This window comes from Furipterus horrens, unplaced genomic scaffold (genome assembly GCF_987537825.1).
Source record: "Furipterus horrens unplaced genomic scaffold, mFurHor1.1.pri manual_scaffold_2, whole genome shotgun sequence".
Taxonomy (NCBI): Eukaryota; Metazoa; Chordata; class Mammalia; order Chiroptera; family Furipteridae; genus Furipterus; species Furipterus horrens.
Window position 1 is genome coordinate 125,409,237 of NW_028327172.1, and position 15,255 is coordinate 125,424,491.

At 38.9% G+C, this 15,255-nt stretch overlaps 1 protein-coding gene across 6 annotated transcripts in view; it reads left to right on the top strand.

The window, feature by feature from the left end:
* Positions 1-15,255, top strand: part of SEC24B (SEC24 homolog B, COPII component) — a 94,598-nt gene that overhangs the window by 20,018 nt on the left and 59,325 nt on the right. For 4 of the 6 annotated variants that reach the window (XM_090266401.1, XM_090266402.1, XM_090266403.1 and 1 more), the window contains exon 3: positions 14,855-15,028. The exons of the other annotated variants lie outside the window; for them this stretch is intronic. In XM_090266401.1, the coding sequence (XP_090122527.1) occupies positions 14,855-15,028 (174 nt within the window). The remainder of the gene's footprint in view (positions 1-14,854; positions 15,029-15,255) is intronic. 6 annotated transcript variants of the gene reach the window in all.

Genomic DNA, 15,255 nt, shown 5'->3' on the forward strand with positions numbered 1-15,255 from the left:
AAATTACTGCTTTGGATTTCTTTGCATAAATGCCCAGAAGTGGAATTAATGTGCCATAATGTGGTTCAATTTTTAATTTTTTGAGGAACCTCCATACTGTTTCCCAGAGTGATTGCACCAATTTACAGTTTCACCAACAATGCACAAGGGTTCCCTTTTCTCCATATCCTCTCCAACACTTACTGTTCGTTGATTTATTGATGGTAGCCATTCTGATAGGTGTGCGGTGATATTTGATGGTAGTTTTTAATTTGCATTTCTGATGGTTACTGACATTGAGCATCTTTTCATATGTCTATTGGCCATCTGTATGACCTCTTTGGAGAAATGTCTTTTCAGGTCTTCTGCCCATTTTTAAACTGGATTGTTTATTTTTCAGTGGTAAGTTGTATGAGTTCCTTATAAATTTTGGATATTAACCCCTTATTGGTTGTATCATTGGTGAATATCTTCTCAGGAGGCAATTATTGCATTTTGTTGATGGTTTCCTTTGCTGTGAAAATATTCTTTAGTTTGATGTAGTTCCATTTGTTTATTTTTCTTTTGTTTCCCTTGCCCAAGGAGATATATCAGAAAAAAAAAATTACTAACAATAATGTCAGAGTTTACTGCTTATGCTTTCTTCTGGAAGTTGAATAGTTTGAGGCCTTACATTTAAGTCTTTAATTTGTTTTTTACTTTAGTCTTGTATATGGTATAAGAAAGTGGTCTAGTTCTTTTTTTTACTTTTATTTTTCTTTCATTTTTTTCTTTTTGCATGTATCTGTTCAGTTTCCTAACGCCAGTTTATTTAATAGACTGTCCCATTGTACATTCTGACCTCCTTTGTCATAGGTTAATTGACTGTATAGCCTCGGGTTTATTTCAAGGCTCCCTCTTCTGTTCCATTGCCATTTTAATTACTATAGCCTTAAGCTTATCAGGTAGCATGATACCTCCAACTTTGTTCTTCTTTCTCAGGATTGCTGTGGCAATTAGTGGGTCTTTCATGGTTGCCTATAAATTTTAGAATTATTTGTTTTATTTGTGTGAAAAATGCCGTTGGTATTTTGATAGGGATTGCATTAAATCTATAGATTGCTTTGGGTAGAGTGGACATTTTAATGGTGTTAATTTTTCCTGTCTATGAACATGGTATATGAAAAGCATGTAATTTTAAAAATTAGCAAGATAAATCTTGTTGACAAGAGGTAGAATTTTGCCAGATAAAAATATATTTATTAAAATTATTTTTACTAATTATTGCTTAATAAGGATCACATTGATAGCATATCACAGAATAGTACTGTGATTAATGTACATTTTTATTTTTATTTTTTTAAATTTATGATTTATTTATTTTTATAGGAGGGGGAGGAGAGGGAGAAAGATGGAAAGAAACATTGATGCAAGAGAGAAACATCAGTTGGTTGCCTCTCGTATGCTCCCCAACCAGGAACAAAACAGGCGACCTTTCATTGTGTGGGATGATGCCCAACCAACTGGGTCACACCAGTCAGGGCTAACAATTTTATAAAACAAGGAGCCACTCATATAAAAATAATAATGATAAACATATAATCATTACATAAAAATCTACACCATACCTGAAACTAGGATATAATCACTGATAAGTTAATATTTATATCTGTTTTCTCAGGGTGGTAATGTGCCTGAGGAAAAGCAAAATAAATACCCTATAAGGAGTTGTTTTCTGGACAAAGAAATCCAAGTCAGAAATAAATTAGAAAACTGCATTGGAGATATAAATAGTAAAGAGAATATTTTCAGCTTTGAAAACTTGTGAGGTTGCAGAGTTACAACCTGGGGATAACAATTTTGTCCCTTACACTCTTCTTCAGTTTTTCCAAAGCTACTCTTAAACCTTATAATCTTTCCTTAACTTTGTATCTACCATTTATAAATTTTCCTACTTTTCCTCCTTCTCTCAGCTCAGAAGATGAGATGATTATCTTCGTGAACACTTCCTTCAGACCTTGGCTTTTTCAGTTATCTCTTTTCCACTGTGTCAGTTTCCCAGGTTCTAGTGGGTGTACCATTACAAGGGTGAGAGGAACTGATGAGGAAAAACATAAGCTTGGTTTTATATGGTCCAGCAGCCATAAACAGTTTTAAGCAAGGTAGTGACACTCTTGGATTTATGTTACAAAACTTTCATCTCTGAGCAGTGTGGCAGATAGACTGGAGAAGGAAGAACTTGGAGACAGACAAGTGAAGAAAGAATTATTAAAATTATCTAAATGAAGGGTGACTTGTGCTGGGACTCCTCTCCTTTAGGCATAAGACAGATGACAGAGGATGATTTTAAGGACTTATTGTAGTTTATGAAGAAAATGGAAGAATAAAAGATGCCTTTAAAATTTTCTAGGTTGAATAACTTGAATGGGCAATATTAGCTGAGAATTATGTACTCTTCCTAGTTTTGAAAGAATTGTATGCACAATTATTAAGGGGTTACAAGAACTAACTAGGGAACTACCTTAATACCCCCTCCAAAATAAAATTTATTCTTGAATCATGAGCTGTCTCTAAACATTCCATACACTTAACAGTAGTATTATAGTTCATTTTTTGTAGTGCCAGTTATACATGTTATTTTTTCTGTCAAATTCTGTTGTGAAAGGGATGGTTTCTTTTTGACTGGCATGCTTCTATGGTCCTTAATGTTTGTAGAACTTTTCTCCATTTGACAAATATTTGAAAGCCAACTATCTGACATGCATTGTTTTAATGCTGGCTGGGAGATAAAATAGTGAGTACAAACACTTGATTCTTATCCTCGTGAATTTTGCACATCTATGTGAGGAAGCAGACATACAAATAAACTACAGGTGGATGTAAAATTGCTGTTATTATTTAAGTATTGTGAAGCAGAGACATATGGTGCTTAGCATACTTTAGCTATATCTGGCCTACTAGTCATGAAGCTTAGGGAAAATTTCCCTCATATTTGACATTTGAGCTGCAGTCTGAGGGATGAATTCCCCACATGTAAAATAAATTGCATGTAAAATAAATATTGAAATGCAAAAAGGCAGCACTTCAAAATATAGGAAGCTACCTCCTGAACTTTAGAGTACGGAAGGATTTCTTAACAACACAGAATGCTAGCTATAAAGTGAAGCATGATAAGCTTGACTAATTCCTAAGTAAGAACTTTTCATCATTGAAAGATAATATAAAGCAAACAAAAAGGCAGACTTATTAGCCGGAAGGGAAAACACAATATTTATCCAGAATACACAAATACCATATACAAATTAATAAGGAAAAGACTAACAACCCTGGGTAAAAATACATGAGCATGAAATATACTCAATCTCATCAATAGAGAAAAACAAATTAAAACTAGAAAGGGATATCTTCTTATACCTAGCATCAGAATGGTAGAAGACTAAAAATCTTAACTATACCAAGGGACGGTAACAGGAGACTCTTAGACACACTGTTTGTAGAAGGATTTATTGCTTCAGTATTTTAGGAGAATTTGGCATTAGTGTAATTGAAGGTAACCACACCCTAAAATGCAGCTATCCCATTTCTATATACTCTAACTTTGTGCATGAGTTACCTGGGATCTTGTTAAAATGCTAGTTCTGATTCACCAGGTCTAGTACAGCCTGGCCTAAGATGCTACATTTTTATCAAGTTTCTGCATGAGGTGTTGCTGGCTGGTAGACTACACTTTAATACGAAAGCCCAGGAGCACCCTTTCCTGTTTTAGATATGTAGCACAGCAAATGATGACATCTGTTTGGGACATGGGACTGAGACTAGCCTGCCCTATAGGTCATCGAGCTCATTTCCCACAGGCTGCTGCAGGGCTAAAAGGATTGCTTAACCTGTCGCTCACACCTACACCCATTTGAGCTGCGTGTGGCACACACATTGAGAAGCTCTTCCCTAGAGAAACTCACCCATTTGCACCAGGAACACGTTCATGAATATTCATAGCAGTACTGCTGGTGAAAACAAAAAATTGGAAACCCAAGTCCATTTACAGTAGAATGGATAAATAAAGTATGTTCTTCCACCGGACTTCTGAACAGCAGTGAAAATGATGAAAGGAAACTCTGGAAATGTAACATAAGAAGTCATGGAAGAATACATGCAGTGTGCTATTTTTTAAAGTGAAAAAAAAAAAGCAAGCAGAAATTATGCTTAGGGATACTTATATATGTGGTAAACTTTAAAAACAAAAGCAAGGGAATACTAAACAATTTAGGAGGGAGGCAGGAGAATGCCTCTGTGAAGAGTATATCAAGAGCTTTAACAATGTTGGAAATATGGGTGCTGAGTTCTTGAGTATTTTATTTGTTGTGCTTTTATATATGTTTATATACATATGTTCATACACACATATGTATCACATAAACTTATTTTTATTATTTTATTCAAGAAAACAGTTTGTAATATCAAAGGAGAGTTTTAAAATTATAGTCCCCTTTAATAGGAAGGAGCATGGCAAACTCAGGGACTGAAAAAAGACCAGTGAAGCTAGAGGAGAAGCACAGGTGGACGAGCTAGGGATTTAGGATGATTCAGGGCCTTGTCAATCATGTCTAGAAGTTTTATCTTCACCCTCAAGCACTGGCAGAATATTGCAGGATTATAAACTAGAAAATGCCATGTATCAGGTTGGAGACTACGTAGAATGTGCCACCACCGAGAAAGGGCTCTGTTCAGAACTGATCTTATCTTTGACTTTGTACTTGGGATTGTTTTGGAAAGATCGCTCATAGGAATAATTTGGGGCCTAGGATGATAGAATTGTTCCTCAAAAAGGTTTTCTGTTTCCTCTACCAGATGCTTTCAGGTACTACTAGATGTGATCACATTAATCCAAGTCCAAAACTCTAGATTTACTGGACTGTGCCTGTGTTCTTAACCAAAGCTGCTGGCATTTGTAGGGATTAGTTTCCTAGTTTATCCTTATCCTAACGTTAATAACCCTTCACAGTACTATCTTAGGGGTACCCTATCTTTGGTGTATCTAGCAAGGTATCTTCTGTTTGCCATGCCATGCAAGGGCACACCGTGGATCAGGTTTGCATCTGATATCCACAGAGAGAAAGCACCTTTGAGTGTTGGGCTTAATTCTCTGAGTTTTCAGTATAGATTTTGGCCCAAATATTTGTTAATATCATGTGTGATTTTTGGTGATTTTAAAAAGATATTTTTAAGTATAGTTTTTAAAGTTATCTTTGATAGAGGTTTAGTCCCACTTACTAGCCAATTATTACCTAAGGCAGAAATACTCTATTATCTTTTCTCTTTTTTTTGTTATTATTATTTTTCAGTTACAGTTATCCCATTTTTCCCCCTTTGCTCCCCACCACCCAGCCTACCCCTTCTCCCAAAGTCATATCACCCCCCCGCCATTGTCCATGTCCATTAGTCATTTGTACATGTTCTTTGACTAAACCCTTCTCTTACTTATCCCCCTTCTCTCCCTCCCCCCGCCCCCCTGATAACTGTTATTCTCTTCTTGTTCAGTTTAGTTCATTTGTTTGTGTTGTTCCTTAGTCTCCTGTGTTAGGTGATATCATGTGATATTTTTCTTTCATTGCCTGGCTTATTTCACTAAGCATGATTCTCTGTAGTTCCATCCATGTTGTCACAAATAGCAGGAGTTTCTTCTTTCTATCTGCTGCTTAGTATTCCATTGTGTAAATGTACTACAGTTTTTTAATCCACTCATCTACAGATGGGCACTTAGGCTGTTTGCAGCACTTGGCTATTGTAAACAGCGCTGCTATGAACATAGGGGTGCATAAGTTCTTTCAAATTGGGGTTTCAGGATTTTTCGGGTATAATCCTAGCAGTGGAATCGCTGGTTCAAAAGGCAGTTCCATTTTTAGTTTTTTGAGGTAATTCCATACTGTTTTCATAGTGGCTACACCAGTCTGCATTCCCACCAAACAGTGCACTAGGGTTCCCGTTTCTCCACATCCTCGCCAGCACTTGTTTGTTGATTTGTAGATGATGGCCATTCTGACAGGTGTAAATTGGTATCTCATTGTGATTTTTATTTGTGTCTCTCTGATGGTTAGTGATGCTGAGCATCTTTCATGTGTCTGTGGACCTTCTGTGTATCCTCCTTGGAGAAGTGTCTGCTCAGGTCCTTTGCCCATTTTTAAATTGGGTTGTCCGTCTTCTTGGTGTTGAGATGTGTAAGTTCCTTATATATTTTGGAGATCAATCCCTTGACTGAGGTATCATTGGCAAATATGTTTTCCCATATGGTTGGTTCCCTTTTCATCTTGCTGATGTTTTCTTTTGCTGAGCAGAAACTCGTTAGTTTGATGTAGTCCCAGTTTATTTTTTCCTTTATTTCTCTTGCCTTAGGAGATGTATTGGTGAAAATATTGCTACGTGGGATATCTGAAATTATCCTGCCTATGTTTTCCTCTAGGACTTTTATGGTGTCACAGCTTACATTTAAGTCTTTGATCCATCTTGAGTTTATTCTCGTGTGTGGTGTAACTTGGTGGTCTAGTTTTATTTTTTTGCACATCCCTGTCCAGTTCCCTCAGCACCATTTGTTGAAGAGGCTCTTCTCACTCCATTTTATGTTCCTTCTCTTTCTGTCAAATATTAGTTGACCATATATACCTGGGTTTATTTCTGGTTCTCTATTCTGTTCCATTGATCCAAATGTCTGTTCTTATGCCAGTACCAGACTATTTTGATCACAGTGGCTTTGTAGTATAGTTTGATGTCTGGTATTATGATTCCTTCTGCTGTGTTCTTCTGTCTCAAGGTTGTTCTGGCTATTTGGGGTCTTTTTTGGTTTCATATAAATTTTTGAAGTATTTGTTCTATGTCTGTGAAATATGTCATTGGTATTTTAATAGGGATTGCATTGAATCTGTAAATTGCTTTGGGTAGTATGGACATTTTAATGATGTTGATTCTTCCCATCCAAGAACATGGTATTTGCTTCCATTTATTTGTATCTTCCTTAATTTCTTTCTTCAGTGTTATGTAGTTTTCCAAGTACAGGTCTTTTATCTCTTTGGTTAAGTTTATTCCTAGGTACTTCATTCTTCTTGTTGCTGTAGTAAATGGTATTTTCTTTTTTGTCTCTGTTTCTGATATTTTATTGTTGGTGTACAGAAATGCCTTAGATTTCTGGACATTTATTTTGTACCCTGCAATTTTACCAGATTCACTTATTATATCAAGTAGTCTCTTAGTGGAGTCTATAGGGTTTTCTATGTATACTGTCATGTCATCTGCATATAATGATAGTTTTACTTCTTCTTTCCAATTTGGATGCCTTTTATTTCTTTTTCTTGTCTGATTGCTGTGGCTAGGACTTCCAACACTGTGTTGAATAGGAGTGTAGGGAGTGGGCATCCTTGTCTTGTTCCTGATCTCAGGAGGAATGCGTTCAGTTTTTGTCCATTGAGTATGATGTTGGCTTCAGGGTCCTCATATATAGCCTTAATTATGTTAAGGTATGCTCCCTCTGTTCCCATTTTGCTGAGTGTTTTCATCATAAATGGGTGTTGTATTTTATCAAATGCTTTTTCTGCATCTGTTGATATGATCATGTGATATTTGTCTTTCATTTTGTTTAGGTGATGTATTATATTTATTGATTGGCAAATATTAAACCATCCTTGCATCCCTGGGATGAATCCCACTTGATCGTGGTGTATGATCTTTTTAATGTATTGCTGGATCCTGTTTGCCAATATTTTATTGAGGATTTTAGCATCTATGTTCATCAGTGATATTGGCCTGTAGTTTTCTTTCTTCGTTGTGTCTTGACCTGGTTTTGGAATTAGGGTAATACTGGCTTCATAGAATGACTTTGGGATATTTCCCTCTCTTTCAATTTTGTAAAATTCGCCCGTGAAGCCTTCCGGTCCAGGGCTTTTGTGTGCCGGGAGATTTTTGATTACTATTTCAATTTCCTTCTTTGATGTCGGTCTGTTGAGACTTTCTCCTTCTTCTTGCTTCAGTTTTGGAAGATTATACGTTTCTAGAAATTTGTCCATTTCTTCTAGGTTGTCAAATTTCTTGCTGTACAGTTGTTTGTAGTAATTTCTTACAATTGTTTGTATTTCTGTGGTATCAGTCGTGATTTCTCCTCTTTCATTTCTGATTTTGTTTATTTGGGTCCTTTCCCTTTTTTTCTTGATGAGCCTGGCTAAAGGCTTGTCGATTTTGTTTATTTTTTCAAAGAACCAGCTCCTAGTTTCGTTGATCTTTTGAATTGCTTGTTTGGTCTCTGTGTCATTTAATTCTGCTCTGATCTTGATGATTTCCTTCCTTCTACTCGCCCTGGGCTTTGTTTGTTGTTGTTGTTCTAGTTCTTGTACCTGTAGGGTTAGATTTTTTATTTGAGATTCTTCTATCCTTTTCAGGTAGGCCTGTATTGCTATGAACTTTCTTCTCAGGACTGCTTTTGCTGTGTCCCGTAGGTTTTGGGCTGTTGTTTGTTCATTATCATTAATTTCCAGAAACCTCTTGATTTCTTCTTTGATGTCATTGTTAAGCCATTCATTATTTAATATCAATGTTATTCATGCTCCATGAGTTTGGATGTTATTGATTTTTTTTCTTGAGGTTGATTTCTAGTTTCAGGGTGTTGTGGTCTGAAAAGATCCTTGATATAATTTCAGTTTCTTGAATTTGTTTAGGCTTGTTTTGTGTCCTATCACGTGGTCAGTCTATCTTTGAGAATGTCCCATGTGCATTTGAAAATAATGTATATTTTGCTTCTTTGGGGTGAAAAGTTCTATATATATCAGTTAAGTCCATGTGGTTTAGTGTGTTGTTCAATGCCTGTATATCCTTGGTGTTTCTGTGCTTCGAAGATCTGTCTGTTGTTGATAATGGAGTGTTGAAGTCCCCTACTATGAGTGTGTTTCTGTTGATATCCTTCTTGTGGTCTTTTAGTATTTTCCTTATATATATGGGTGCTCCTATATTGGGTGCATATATGTTTGCCAGGGTTACATCTTCTTGATGGATTGTTCCCTGAAGTATTATGAAGTGTCCTTCTTTGTCTCTTTTTATGGCCCTTTATGTGAAATCCGTTTTGTCTGATATAAGTATTGCTACCCCAGTTTTTTTTTTTTTTCATGTCCATTTGCTTGGAATACTTTTTTTCATGCCTTCACTAGAAATACTCTATTTTCACGAAGAGTCTTTTAATTTCTGTTGTAAGCAAAGGTCAAATTAGTATATATTTCTCTTCCACCCCCTCATTTTTCTTTCACCCAATTTTATCTTTTGGGTTTTTTTAAGTATATTTCATTGATTATGCTTTTACAGTTGTCCCAATTTCTTTGCCCTTTGCTCCCCTCCGCCCAGTACCTCCTTCGTTCTAGCAGTCCCATCCCCTTTAGTTGTTGTCCATGGATCATGCATATAAGTTCTTTGGCTTCATCCTTTCTTATATTATTATTAACTACCCCCTGTCTATTTTGTACCAAGTAATTATGCTTCTTAATCCCTGCACCATTTTCCCATTTTTCTCCCTTCTCCCTCCTAGCTGATAACCCTCCGAATGATCCCCATACCTATGATTCTGTTCCTATTCTGGTTGTTTGCTTAGTTTGTTTCCTTTTTTAGAGTCAATTGTTTATAGTGGTGAATTTGTTGCCCTTTTAATGCTCATAGTTTTGATCTTCTTTTTCTTAAATAAGTCCCTTTAACATTTCATGTAGTAATAGCTTGGTAATAATGAATTCCTTTAGCTTTACCTTGTCTGGGAAGCACTTTATCTGCCCTTCCATTCTAAATGATAGATTTGCTGGATAGAGTAATCTTAGGTGTAGGTCCTTGCTTTCCATCACTTTGAGTACTTCTTGCCACTCCCTTCTAGCCTGCAAAAGTTTCTTTTGAGAAATCTGCTGATAGTCTTATGGGAACTCCTCTGTAGGTAACTCACTTCTCTTTCTGCTTTTAAGATTCTTTCTTTATATTTAACCGTTGACATTTTAATTAGGATGTGTCTTGGTGTGTTCCTCTTTGAGTCCAACTTATTTGGGACTCTCTGTGCTTCCTGGACTTATGTGTCTATTTCCTTTGCCAAAATAGGGAATTTTTCTTTTATTATTTTTTCAATTAAGTTTTCAATTTCTTGCTCTTTCTCTTCTCCTTTTGGTACCTGTGTGATTTCGGTGTTGGCACGTTTAAAGTTCTCCCAGAGGTTCCTAAGCCTATCCTCATTGTTTTTAATTCTTTTTTCTTTCTGCTGTTCTGATTGAATGCTTTTTCCTTCATTGTAGTCCAAATTGTTGATTTGATTCTCAGCTTCATCCTCTCCATTGTTGATTTTTGTAGATTTTTCTTTATTTCACTTAGTGTAACCTTCATTTATTCCCTTATGTTTTTGCTGTACTCGATGAATTCTTTGAACATCCTCATCCCCCTGGTGTTTTGAACTCTGCATTTGATAGGTTGGCTATCTGTTTCATTTAATTCTTTTTCTGGGGTTTTGTTCTATTCTTTCATTTGGGCCATATTTCTTTGTCTCCTTAATTTGGCAGCCTTTCTATGTTTGTTTCTGTGTATTAGATAGAGCTGCTTCTATTCCCTGTCTTAAAAAAGGCACTAGGAAATTGTGTGGGTTGGAGCCTTAGGTAATCACCAGGGAAGGACAACCTGCTTCATGGCTTTGTGGCTCTGTGTACGGGAAGGGCTCAAAGAGGGGACAGTGCTGCTGCCTGGCCTTTGGATGTTTGCCTGGCACTTGCCCCATTTCCAGTCACTTCACCCACTTCCCATATGCGACTGGCACCCTTCCAGCTGTTGCCCTGGTGGTGTATATGAGAGTGGGTGGGTTTACGTATGTTCTGAGTCTGCATGCCCTTTAAACAGACTCTCCTGAAAATCCAGCAGTTTCTTCAGTCAGCCCCAAGCACCACTGGATTTATAGCCTGAAGTTATGGGGATTTATCTTCCCAGCGTAGGAACCCTGGGCTGTGCGGTCTAGCCTGGAGCTGCAATCCTGTACTCCCAAGGGATTCCTCCCAACTTTTATCCGCCACACAAGTGTGGGGCTGTCTGTTCTGCCACTGCCACCTCTCAGCACCATGCCATGTCTCCGCCTCTCTCTTCAACTCCGCCCATCCGACCCATCTGGATGAATGTGGTTACTTTAAATCCTTGGTTGTCAGACTTCCATACAGTTTGATTTTCTGACAGTTCTGGTTGTTATTTGTTTTGAGATATAGTTGTAATTCAATGGTTGTGCAAGGAGGGGAAGCATGTCTACCTATGCCTCCATCTTGACCAGAAGTTCTCATTTTTTCAAATAGATTTTTAATTTTTTACTCTTTTTCTTCTCCTTCTGCAACCCATATGATGCAAATGTTGGAACACTTGAAGTTGTGCCATAGGCTGCTTACACTATCCTTGATTTTTTTAAATTATTATTATTTTTTCTTCTTGTTCTGATTGGTTGTTTTTTGCTTCCTTATGTTCCAAGTCATTCATCTGATACTACGGTTCATCCACTCTACTGTTGTTTCCCTGTAAATTGTTCTTTATTTCAATTAGTGTATCCTTCATTTCTGACTGGATCTTTTTTTTTTTTTTTTTTTTTTTTTTTTTTGCTTTAATTTATATTTATTTAACTGTAACGTGTTGTTTTCTCTTTTTCTGTATAATAGCTTTTGTTTTCTTTAATTGCATATTCATGATTTCTCCTATTTTTCTCTTTTTTTTTTTCAGATTTAATGTGTTTTATTGATTAAAATATTACATTTGTGCCAATTTCCCTTCCCTCTGCTCCCCTCCACCCGGTGGCCCCCCTCCCTCCAGTTGTCCCCCCCTTTTAGATTATGTCCATTATTTGTGCATACAGTTCCTCCCAATCTCTCTCCATCTATTCCATTCCCTCCTACCATGATCCCCAATTCCTATATCATCTCCCTCCCTCTCCCCACTCCCCCTCCCTGTTGACCTCCCCCCACTATGCTTCCCTTACCCACAGTTCCTTTTCCACTCTCGTTGCCTGTTTCGTTTGCCTTTGTTTCATCTCCCTAGCTTCTGTTTTTTAAACCAGTCCCTTTAACATCTCATATAACAGTGGTTTGGATCTAATGAACTCTTTCAGTTTTATTTTGTCCTGGAAACACTTTCTCTGTCCTTCTATTCTGAATGACAATTTCGCTGGATAGAGTATTCGTGGTTGTAGGTTTTGGATTTTCATTACTTTGAATATTTCTTGCCAGTCCCTTCTTGCCTGTAGTGTTTCCCTTGAGAAGTCAGCTGATAGTCTAATTGGGACCCCTTTGTACATAATTCTTTTCTTCTCTCTTGCTGCTTTTAAGATTCTCTCTTTATCCTTAATTTTTGACATTTTGATTATAATGTGTCTTGGAGTGGTTCTCCCTGGGTCCAGTCTCTTGGGAACTCTCCTTGCTTCCTGGACCTGCATGTCTATTCCCTTCCCCAAGTCTGGGAAGTTCTCCTTTATTATATTTTCACTCAATTTTTCAAGTTCTAGTTCATCTTCCTCATTCTCTGGCAAACCAATGATTCTTATGTTGGGCCTTTTATAGCTGTCCCAGAGGTTTCTGATCCTCTCATTGTTGCTTCCCATTTCCTCTCGCTGCATTGGTTGACTGCTTGTTCCTTCTCCATATTCCAGTTTGTTGAAATGAACTCTGGATTCCTCACCATCTGTCTCGTATGTGGTTTTGTTCCTTTCGTTATGAGAGTTTTTCGCTTCTTTCATATCTTTTTCCTGCTCTTTTGTGAATTCTGTAAGCCACCTGATAACAATGGCCCAGAACTGAGCCTCTGACAGGTTTCTTATCTGTTCATCTGTCAGGTTCTCTATCTGCTGTCTGGTGAGTTGTGCCACCGGGATCTCTATATTTGTCTGCCACATTTTGACAGATGCGTTTTGTTTTCCTGGGCCGGCTGTCGGGGGCAGTGCCTGTGTACGCGTCACAAATCAGCGACCGGCCGGCGCCTGCCTGTCCGCGACCTATTTCGCAGCCCTGTGGTGCTTTCTGTGGGGACGGGGGTCCAAGATGGATTCACACAGTTATTCAGCTAGGAGACCGGGATCCGTCCTCCCGCCCCCCTGGGCCTCACTGTTCAAGGCGATGCTGCGGCTGCTCTCCCCAGCGCAGTCCGCACGCCAGGGGCTTGATTGGAGTCGCGCCCGCCAGGGGCTTGATTGCCTCTGGGATTTTTCGCCGCCCCGGTTTATAACTTCATATGTTGGGCTTCCGTGTAGTTTTATTTTCTGGAATTTCTAGTTATCCTTTGTTTTGAAGTAGTTGTATTCCTCTATAGTTGTAGAGGAAGACCTAGCGTGTCCGTCTAAGCCTCCATCTTGGCCGGAAGTCTGACTGGATCTTTTTTATGCTGCTGAGGTTCTTACTAAGTTCCTTGAGCATCCTTATAACCAGTGATTTGAACTCTGCATCCGATAGATTGCTATCTCCTTTTTGTTTAGTTCTTTTTCTGGAGTTTTGATCTGCTCTTTCATTTGGGCCATGTTTTTTTGTCTCCTCATTTTGGCAACCTCCCTGTGTTTGTTTCTATGTTTTAGATAGAGCGGCTCTGACTCCTAGCCTTGGTAACATGGCCTAATGTAGCAGATGTCCTGTAGGATCCAGTGGCACAGCGTCCCTGTCAGCCATGCTGGGTACTCAGGTGCGCCATTTGTGTGGTCTGAGTATACTCTGCTCTAATAGTTGAGCCTTGATTGCTGTTAGCAGGTCAGTGGGAGGGATTTACCCAGGCCATTCAGCTGCAAGGGCTGTCTGCGACCCCTGACCGCCAACCTCTGCCCTCTGTGGATGATCATCTGTGCAGGGGCAGGGTGGTAGTGCTCCGATGTGCTCTATAGCTGTCCACTGGGTGCACAGGCTCTAGGGTTTCCCAGGTGATGCAGGCCAAGGTTAGCCCAACCTGTGTTGCCTTGGGCTACCCTGCCTGTGCTAAAAAGCAATCTGAGGTGGCTGCTACTTATGCTGGACTTGGAGATTCCCAGGCTAAGCCACGCTGTGTACCTAGGCTGGCTACTGCTAATGCTACTTCCAGGGCCACTTAGCAAGATGTATGGGGGTTAGGGGCTCACTGAGGCCAGTTGTTGCTTGTTTGAGAGAACTTAGAAAGGTGTGATGCATGAGCCAAGACCAGCCGTTCATATGGAAAAGTCTGTTAACAGCTTGGGTGGGCCCATAAGTTGGGTGGGACAGACTTTGGGGATCTCCAGGGCCAGGCAAACTATGTTAGCCAGGTTGATGGAGTCTAAGATATGGCACCGGCCTGACAGCTCTGTGGCTCTGTGGGCCTTTGCCCACCTTTCTGTCTGAGAGGAAGCTGTTTGCCTGCTCTCACCTTGATGCCAGACACACTTGACTCCCTCCTCGTATGCCACTGGTACCTTTCAAGCTGCTACCCCAGTGCTGGAGCTCAGAGGTAGTGAGTCTAGGTATGTCTGTGTGCAGGTTCTTTCAGAGGAACTGCTTGGCAGTCCAGAAGTTTCTTCCACCAATGAGTCCCCACTGGTTTTTGCAGCTAGAAGTTATGGGGATTTATCTTACTGTCACTGGGACCCTGGGCTAAGGGGCCTAGTATGGGGCTGGGACTTCTTGCTCCTGAGGTATCACTCCTAAATTTTTATCTACCCATGTGGATGTGCAACCAGCCCATTCTCTGTCTCCACCTCCCCTGCCAGTCTGGATGGATGTGGTTTCATTAATTCCATAGTTATCAGACTTCCATTCAAGTTGATTTTTGAGGCTCTGAGTGAAAGCTGTTCTATAATTCAGTTGTAATTTTGATGTGGTTGTGCAACGAGGTGAGCTGTGTTTACCTATGTCATCATCTTGACCTGAAGTCTGAAATAGATTCTTATCTTCAGTTGCAGATTTGTTATCCTGCCCTGTTATGCAAAATGTTCAACCTCCCAAGTCCAGCTCAGTGGTACCCACTGTTGTGTCAGGATCCTCGACGGTGAGAACTGCTCCTGCTGCAGACCACCTCGCGGAGCCTGTGGCCTCAGTCACACGGCCGTCAGAGCTGTCACAACAGAAAGGTATTGGAGAAACTCATTATGTATGAAGGACACATACATGCATGCACACCTACACACTGATTCAAATAGATGATTTTTAAAAGTCAAATTGTATAACCATAATTTTTAGAAAATATGAAAAAGTAATTTATAATCTCAATTCAAATACAACTGTTTTGTTTTTCATATATTAACTTTGTATATGAATTTATATTTTACATAATTGCAATCGTAGTTGAAATACTATT